Source organism: Macrobrachium rosenbergii, chromosome 41 (genome assembly GCF_040412425.1).
Source record: "Macrobrachium rosenbergii isolate ZJJX-2024 chromosome 41, ASM4041242v1, whole genome shotgun sequence".
Taxonomy (NCBI): domain Eukaryota; kingdom Metazoa; phylum Arthropoda; class Malacostraca; order Decapoda; family Palaemonidae; genus Macrobrachium; species Macrobrachium rosenbergii.
The window spans coordinates 18595381-18605380 of NC_089781.1; the positions used below are offsets into that span (position 1 = coordinate 18595381).

The 10000-nt window shown below is 31.5% G+C and overlaps 1 protein-coding gene across 1 annotated transcript in view; it reads left to right on the forward strand.

Moving 5' to 3' along the window:
• Nucleotides 1-10000, forward strand: part of LOC136826710 (kielin/chordin-like protein) — a 559277-nt gene that overhangs the window by 476072 nt on the left and 73205 nt on the right. The window contains exon 4 of the mRNA XM_067084103.1: nucleotides 5396-5512. Within this exon, the coding sequence (XP_066940204.1) occupies nucleotides 5396-5512 (117 nt within the window). The remainder of the gene's footprint in view (nucleotides 1-5395; nucleotides 5513-10000) is intronic.

Genomic DNA, 10000 nt, shown 5'->3' on the forward strand with positions numbered 1-10000 from the left:
TGAATATTTAAAAATTCTAAGGTATTTTTTTTTAGATATTTCAGTTTAATTATAATAAATTATCATCAAATGACTTTGGTTTAAAAAAATTGTATTTTAATGATATAGAATATTTTTTCATGTGGCGTAACGGGAATAATGTTTGTTTTAAGCGAACTCGTACACAAGTCTATCTCCCTTCCCCCTCCTCTTAAGGGGGTTAGTGCCGTCAGTGCACCTCACAGGGTGTACTGTAGGCATTACTAAAGGTTCTTTGCAGCGTGCCTCCGGCCCCTAGTTGCAACCCATTTCGTTCCTTTTACTGTCCCTCCATTCATATTTTCTTTCTTCCATCTTGCTATCCACCCCCTCCTAACAATTGAATCATAGTGCAACTGCGAGGTTTTCCGCCTGTTACGCCTTTCAAACCTTTTACTGTCAATTTCCGTTTCAGCGCTGAATGACCTCATAGGTCCCAGCGCCTGGCCTTTGGCTTAAACTCCATATTCAGTTGCATTCCACAAGACTGTCTATATATGTCTTTCTACCAGTAACTGTCTGCGTGCCTGTCTCTCTGTATCCTGAAATTCGATCTCTGTTTATCTACCATCCTTCCTGCTTCGTTTTATGTCTTCCATTCTCTCCCTGTCTCTTCCTTTCTGTCTGTGTCATGTTTCTCTTACTCTTTCATCTCTGTCTATCTCTGTGTTTGTCTATCAAGCTGTTTCTTTGTTTTCCCAGCGTGTCTGCTGTCTTCTGTATCTCTGTTTCTGGTTTCTTTTTTTCTATTTTCTCTTATTTTCTATGTGTTATGCAGTGAATAAGTATGAGATTCACTGATCGGGATTATGAAAGAGAGAGAGAGAGAGACACGATGTTGATAGTTTAAAATGATGAGTCATGGGACCAAGTAAATTGAAGACTAACCATAACAAACCTCCAAGATGTGGGAAAGAAAGGAGGAGTTAGAGGATAGACTAAGAAGTGAAAAGGTCAGCAAAATTGACCTGATTTGCCCTTGCCAAAAGTGGGAGTTAAGATTGAACCATTAAGAGTAAAGTAGACGTCCTCAAGGAGGCGGAGTTTTATTCAACATAGGTCCAGAGTTCATTCTGATCAATTTTTAGCCAGAGTTACTTGAAAACCAATTTGGGTAGGATTGTGTCACTCGCTCCTCTCTTAACATCAAGAAATTTCTAAGTCCAGGGTGGCTGGCCGTGTGAAATTATTTTGTTATGCGGTTTAGTTTTTCTTTGTTTTGCGTTGCACCACATATGAATGACTCTCTTTCGTTGACTTTCATTTGATAGTAACGCAGGGGACTCGGTAAGTTAGGTTGAAATTGTCTATTAATATTTTCTAATTTTCAGGAGGGTAAGTATTCACCGGGCACGGTTTTTCATAAGTTTTATTACAAAACTATTTCACACGGCCAGCCACCTGGACTTAGAAATTTCTTGATGTTAAGAGAGGAAGGAGCGAGTGACACAATCCTACCCAAATTGGTTTTCAAGTAACTCTGGCTAAAAATTGATCAGAATGAACTCTGGACCTATGTTGAATAAAACTCCGCCTCCTTGAGGACGTCTACTTTACTCTTAATGGTTCAATCTTAACTCCCACTTTTGGCAGCAAAGGACAAATCAGGTCAATTTTGCTCTTAGTCTATCCTCTAACTCCTCCTTCCTTTCTCATATCTTGGAGGTTTGTTATGGTTAGTCTTCAATTTACTTGGTCCCATGACTCATCATTTTAAACTATCAACATCGTGTCTCTCTCTCTCTCTTTCATAATCCCGATCAGTGAATCTCATACTTATTCACTGCATAACATATGTATTCTGTTTTCTTTTAACTCCCACTTTCCGTCTTTCATGCCCCCCTATCTCCAGTTTCTCTTTCTTTGTCCTCCCTGTCTATCCCTCTCCATCTTTTACCGAGTTTCGTCATCACCCATTGTCTGTCTGTGTGTGTGTCTGTCTGTTTGTATGTCGGCCTGCCTGCCTCGGTAATGTCTTTCTCCAAACGTATATCAAAGGTTTTCTCTCCTCACATCCCGAAATGACTTTCAAATCCTCGGGGGATGATTGATTCTAAACATGAAATGCTTTTGATATACGGGAAAGGAAAATCATCCTCTTTTTTTTTTTTGTTTATTTGTTTATTTTTTTGTTTCTTTCCCCGGCCGAACCAACAGGGGATTTGCCCTAATCCTGATAATATTGCAAAGAAAATATTGGTTCGTTGGATTGTTAGTTCTGCTGTTGGTTTTATTTCTTTATTTGTGGGTAGGGGATGGGAGGAGGGGTAGAGGTGAGGGTAGGGGATGAGGGGGTGAGGTCTTCATTCACTTTATCGAGGGATTATCAGCTTGAGAATTCGTCTCGGTTTTAAAGGACTTATCGAAATTGATGTTTTCTTTCTCCGTTTGAAGTCGTGGAGATCACGACACGGGCCGTGACATTCATGTAATATATATATATATATATATATATATATATATATATATATATATATATATATATATATATATATATATATATATATATATATATATATATATATAATATATATTTATTTTTATATATATAAATATACATATACATAGATGTGTATATATATTTATATATATGTATATAAATATATATACATGTACATATGCATATATATATGCATATACATGCATATTGTATATGTGTAAAAGAAAGAGACAGACAAACGGGAGACAGAAAGACAGCGATTGCATTTATATCTTTCCCCTCTCCCGACTGACTGTCAAGAACTCTGGAGGCGTCTATCCGTCTAATCTGTCCTTTTCCAAAACGTATCGTTCACTGATCAACTGACAATGTCCCCGTCTTTCGAAACGTCGCCGTCGACGAATCCGGGATTGAAATTGCCTTTTTAACCAGCAATTTTTAAATTATGTTAATCTTGAGATTGCTTTTCGATGGAGGAAAAAATTGCAAAAAAAAAAAAAAAAATATTCTCCTTTCGATGGCTTGTGGAGAAAGAGAACGATTTGTTTTTTCCTCTCCGAGGAGAAGAAAGAAAGAATTGGAGAAAATATTAGTCAGAATAAAAAAAAAGAAGATAGAAAAAAAGAAAATTCCTCCTTTTCATCACTTGAGGAAAAAGAGGAAACTTGGACCTATTTTTCCTCCCCGAAGAAAATAGTGGGAAGAAAAAAAAGAGGAAATAGAAAAAGAAAGAAAACTCAACCTTTTCATGGCTTCTCCGAGAAGTAAGAAAGAGTTGGAAGAAAATAGCAGTGAGCATGGAAAAAAGAAAAGTAGACAAATAAAGAAAAAGAAAATTCCTCCTTTCCATGACTTGATGAGAAAGAGGAAAGTTGGACCTATTTTTCCTCCTTCCAATGAAAATTGGAAGAAAATGTAAGAAGAAAAAGATAGGAAATAGAAAAAGAAAGAAAACCCATCCTTTCCATGGCTTCTCCGAGAAGAAAGAAAGAACTGGAAGAAAATGGTAGTGAGCAGAAAAAAAGTAGAAAAAAAATATTCCTCCTTTCCATGACTTGTTCAAAAAGAGGAAACTTGGACCTATTTTTCCTCCCTCCAAGGAAAATTTGAAGAAAATAGCGAGAAGAAAAAAAATAGGAAATAGAAAAAGAAAGAAAACTAATCCTATCCATGGTTTCTCCGAGAAGAAAGAAAGAATTGGAAGAAATTGCTGAGACGAAAGAAAGAAAAGAAAAGTAAAAAAAAAGGGTTCTCTGAAGAAAACAAAACGGGCAAGTGATAGAAAAGGGGGGAATATGCTATTGAATCATTCGGAAGGCAGGCAAAATGGCTCGCCCTGGACCAAATGGAATTGCGGGTGGATCGGTTCCTAAATAGATTCTGAGAGGGAGTGGGGAGGGGGTGAGGATGGGGTTGGAGGGGAAGGAAGGAGGAGAGTGGTTGCTGGTTGCGTTGCAAGGAGACCTCACTGCCGACTATTCTCTCTCTCTTCTCTCTCTCTCTCTCTCTCTCTCTCTCTCTCTATCTATATGTATATATATATATATATATATATATATATATATATATATATATATATATATATATATATATATATATATATATATATATATATATATATATATATATATATATATATATATATATATATATATATAGAGGCAAATGCCGCTAAGAAAAGTGAAACAACGGAGTGGTTGCTAGGCCTTTCGACACACGGTCCTTTACTAGTAACCACTCAGTTGCTTCACTTTCCCTTCGTGGCATTTGTCTTTATTTATACATTCATCACGCTTCATATCTTCGTGAATCAGTTATACATATATGTATATGTATCTATATAATATATGTATATATACATGTATATACAGTACATATACATATGTAGGTGTACATATATATATATTACATATATATATGTGTGTGTATATGTATATATGTGTATATATATATATATATATATATATATATATATATATATATATATATATATATATATATATACACAGTAAGACCGTAAAAGTAAGTAGTTGTTCGTTGAAGTTGGTGGATATGATGACAGTAACGATGATGATGACGAAGGTGATGATGGTGAGCCTTAATAAACCCAGGGAATAAACATGAAACAAAACTACTGTCATTGTAACGAACTCCAGAACTACCGTCATTGTAACGAACTCCCAAAATGTGCCGAGATGGTTTGGTCATGTAAAGAAAACAAGCGAGGGAGACTGTCTTAAAATATATGTTATGAAAACCTAATATCTAAACTTTAAAAAAAAGTGCGTTTTGCATTGTTGATTGTGACGTGTTGTTAATGAGTTATGTTTATAGAGGTTTTTTTTATCAGTTTCTGCATAGACCCTCATTTTGCTTTTGTTTTGGAACAATCTCCTTTTTTAAGTAAGGGGCGTGGTAGATAAAAAAAAGAATATAAAGCATGAAAGTGCTTTGATGTCATGCAGATGTTTCTCCATGGTTGGTCAAGTTGAATTAATTATTATTATTATTATTATTATTATTATTATTATTATTATTATTATTATTTCTGATCATTGCAGTTTCCAAAACGTGAAGTTACTCTATCTGTGTACGACATGTAATTATGAAGTAAACTATGTATAATAATTATATTTCATATATATATATATATATATGTACAGTAAAATTATATATATATATATATATATATATATATATATATATATATATATATATATATATATATACATATACATATATATACATACATATATATATATAGTGAGTGTGTGTTTGTCCCTTTATATATGTGCATATAAAGTGTAACCATACAGACATTATATACTTAGAGAGAGAGAGAGAGAGAGAGAGAGAGAGAGAGAGAGAGAGAGAGAGAGAGAGAGAGAGAGAGAGATGAAACAGTCATTTATCCGTTGTATTTCTTTCCGTTGGCAGATCGCCTCGACCCTGCACGACGAGCTGACACTGTATTTTGTCTACAAACAGCACAAGAAGACTCTGGGGTCGCTCATCTCCATCAACATGCCTGGAAAAATCAAGCCTTGGTTCCAGGTAAGACAGCCTGGAAGGGTTTTCCGCGCTGGAAACTGCTGGTAGACTGCAAGTGGTGTTTAACTCTTGTTTTTTTTTTCTCCTTTTTATTGTGGCTTATTTCGTTTATTGCTTGTATTGTATGTCTATATATCTGTCGATATGTCTATCTATCTATCTATCTATCTGTCTGTCTCTATCTATCTATCTCTTTCTATCTGTCTTTATCTATCTATATATATATATATATATATACATATATATATATATATATATATATATATATATATATATATATATATATATATATATATATATATATATATATATATTGTCTGTCTGCATATCTATCTGTCTATCCATTCATACAGATAGATGGAGAGATAGATAGATAGGGATGTGTGTTTGTGTATGTGAATATATATACATAGCAGGTTGTATATATAATACATATATTTAAACATTATGTATACACACACACATATATATATATATTTGGATATATACATATATATTCATATATATATATATATATATATATATATATATATATATATATATATATATATATATATATATATATATATAGATAATGTTTATACTATACATAGATAATTTTTCATATATACATATTTTTATATATATATATATATATATATATATATATATATATATATATATATATATATATATATATATATATATATATATATAATATTTGTATGACAAGTACATTTTTGTTACAAGAACTAAAGTCTGTTTTGAAATCCTTTTTAATTCATAATATCGAAACGGCTTTATCCGGCGCAGCCAACCTTCCGGCGACATTTTCATTCAGCAGCAATATTGCTAAGTGTACCCAGAATGCATCCGAAGCAACGGTGAACATTGCATGTCGATTAATTTACACTTACCTCCCTGAACGTCATGTGTCTGGGGGAAAGCGAAGGTGGTTGGTATTTGCATCTCTTACTATATATATATATTGGAAGAAATATTTATACGTGTGTGTGTGTGTTTGTGTGTATGTGTGTGTATGTATGAATACACACTCACACGAATAGATATTATATATATATATATATATATATACATTATATATACTATTTTTTATTTATTTATTATATTATACGTCTCTCTCTCTCTCTCTCTCTCTCTCTCTCTCTCTCTCTCTCTCTCTCTCTCTCTCTCTCTCTCTATATATCTCTCTCTCTCTCTTTGAAAATATATATATATAAAGCTCCTATAAAAAATGACACATATAATTATTTTTATTTACCATGCAGATTCGAAATTTCTATAGTAAAAGTTATCATTTTTCATCATTTCATCACTTTGTTCTGAGTTGGTTTCTGAGTTTTTTTTTTGTTATTTATTCGATCATCAATGTTTATTCATTCCTTTTCCTTTTTAACAGCCAATAAAAACCCGTCCTGTTACAGACCCAGTGATCGCAATGTGGGTCATATATATGGGTCTTCACTTTTTAATTTCGATGTGGGTGATACCCACCAAAAATCATATTGGACCAAAAAATAAAAAAAAATAAAAATGGACAAAAAAAAACGAAAAAAAATTAATATGGACAAAAAATGAAAAAGTAAATATGAACAAAAAAATGGACCAAAAATAAAAAAAATAAAAATGGACAAACAAATAAAAAAATAAAAATGACAAAGAAATGGACAAAAAATAAAAAAAATAAAAATGGACAAAAAAATTAAAAAACATTAAAATGGCAATATTATCGACAAAATCCCACGTGGAAAAATGTGACAGTATTTATTTTGACGAATTTGGGGGGCGTCCCGTCACAGGGGTTATTTTATCTGTGATACGTTGTGATATTTCATTTCGAAAATCCTTGTATTGATGATTTCGGGCGAATTGCAGAGTCGTCATTGCTTTGTTTGTGGGAGTTTGTTTCTCAAATAGGGAGAATTTCTCTGTAATATTTTCATTAATGAAAATGGAAAATGTAATTTAACCGAGATTTTATTGAATTTCAAATAAGGAGATTTTAGTGTATTTTTTTTATTTATGAATATCTAAAATGAATGTCAACTATTAATCTCAAATAGGGAGATTTCTGTGTATTATTTTTATTTATTAAAAAGGCAAATATAATTAAACTAAAAAGTAATGGGCAGTTTATTCAGGGATTATGAAGAACTAAGGTCATATACACAATTATATTTCCCTGTATAATTACTGGTTTTAATAAGGATTATCAGTGGTTATTGTCTCTCTAAGATGGAGGTTAATTTCATTCGTGAGTATTGAAAATTATTACAGACGAAATTTTAAGATGGAGGTTAATTTCACTCATGAATACTGGAAATTATTACAGACGAAATTTTAAAATGGAGGTTAATTTCACTCATGAATATTGGAAATTATTACGGACGAAATTTTAAGATGGAGGTGAATTTCATTCATGAATATTGAAAATTACTACAAACGAATTTTAAGATGGAGGTTAATTTCACTCATGAATATTGGAAATTATTACAGACGAAATTTTAAGATGGAGGTCAATTTCATTCTTGAATATTGGAAATTATTGCAGATGAAATTTTATGGTGGAGGTGAATTTCATTCATGAATATTGAAAATAACTATAAACGAAATTTTAAGATGGAGGTGAATTTCATTCGTGAATATTGAAAATTATTACAAACGAAAACTATTTTATTAAAACTACGCAAGAAATTCATAAAATAGGTTCATTATAAAGTCTGTTCTCGATACGAGCCGGGTTCCTTTTCATCAGATGCCGAGTGGATGGAAATGCAGTCATTCAGAACTTCTGTTATTTTCAATATTTACAATTTTACTGTTATAATTTCACTAATTTTGTTTCTAGAATTTCACAGCTTTAAATTCATAGTTTTACCTGTTCCTTTGTAACATCAGTATCTATACTTTCATCATTTTACAATTTTGACATTTTATGTTTCAGTTCCACAATTTACAGTTTTATTAATTTCACAGTTTTGACCTATGGTTTCAAATTCACATTTCTTACTTTATAAAGTCAGAGTGTTGACTTTTATATTTTCACAATTTTTCACGGATTGTACTTTTATTAAAATGTCAAAATTTTGGTCTGTATTACTTCACAGTGCTTACTGTTATAATTTTACATTCTTAAGTTTTCTGGCTTCACGTTCCAGCTTCACTATTTATGCTTTCATGATTTCACAGTCGTGGCTTTTATAGCTTCACAAATTGATTTTTTTTCATCTTTCGGTTATTTTAAGAACTTGTACTTAATGATATTTGATTTGTGCCCTCAAGTGGCGAAAAAAAAGCAGATTAAACACGCTCACTTGTTTAAAGAGACGACCTTCAATCATTGTTCTCTTTGAAAATTGCTTGTAATTTTACTCTTACGCTTCGAAATCTGGCTAAATAACAAAGTTCATCAATGCAATTAACGAAATGTCCCATTCCTAATCTCCAGAAGTGGAGCGCCTGTTCACTGGTGCGTGAATGAATTGATTTATTCACTCGGAAAACAAAAAACATCAAATTTATAAAGACTGTGGTGCGCATATAATCACTTAATGATTCGTGGAAACGGTGGTAATAATTCAAACACTATTTGAATTTTAAATATTTTTTTGTTTACAAGAGACTGCTGTATCCGTCTGTTAGAATTGTTAATCAGTTTTCTTCTTCCATTTTATGTCTGTAGATCTCTGTTAAATTTCCCTGTTTATCTTTTCATCGTATATATATGTATATATATATATATATATAAATATTATATATATATATTATATATTATATATATATATGTATATATATATATATATATATATATATGTATATATATATATATATATATATATATATATATATATATATATATATATATATATATATATATATATATATATATATATATATATAATTTTTTAAGAGGCAGTGTAATAAAAGAAATCTGTCAATACTTTGGTTGATTTTTCCTAAATTTTTGGTAACAGTACTAGTGTGGAGGTTTTGATACATGTGTATGTATGTATATATATATACACAGACACAAATGTATGTATGTATGTTTATATATATGTATATATGTACACACTTGTGTATACACATATATACATATGGATATACACACATATATGTATATATAAATATACATATATATGTGTGAGTATGTATGTATGTATGTATATGTATGTATAAATATTATAGCAAGGTAGTAAACTGTAACGAAGGGATTAGGTAGGTCATAACGAGAAGATATGACGCACATTAAGGGAATATTGAGTCATAATAGCCTAAGCTTGGCGGACTTTCATGGGTTACATTTAATGGGGGGTTACGTTACCAGCATACAAAGCTGGTATATTTTGTTTGGGATGGGGTTGGAGGATAGAGAGTGGGTCGGGTAGGGTGGGGAATGATTTATATTTTTGTGAAGGCTTCAAAAAGTCAGTAATTATCTGTGCTTGTGATTGTAAACGTGCATAGGCATATTAAGTTTGCTTGCATCTT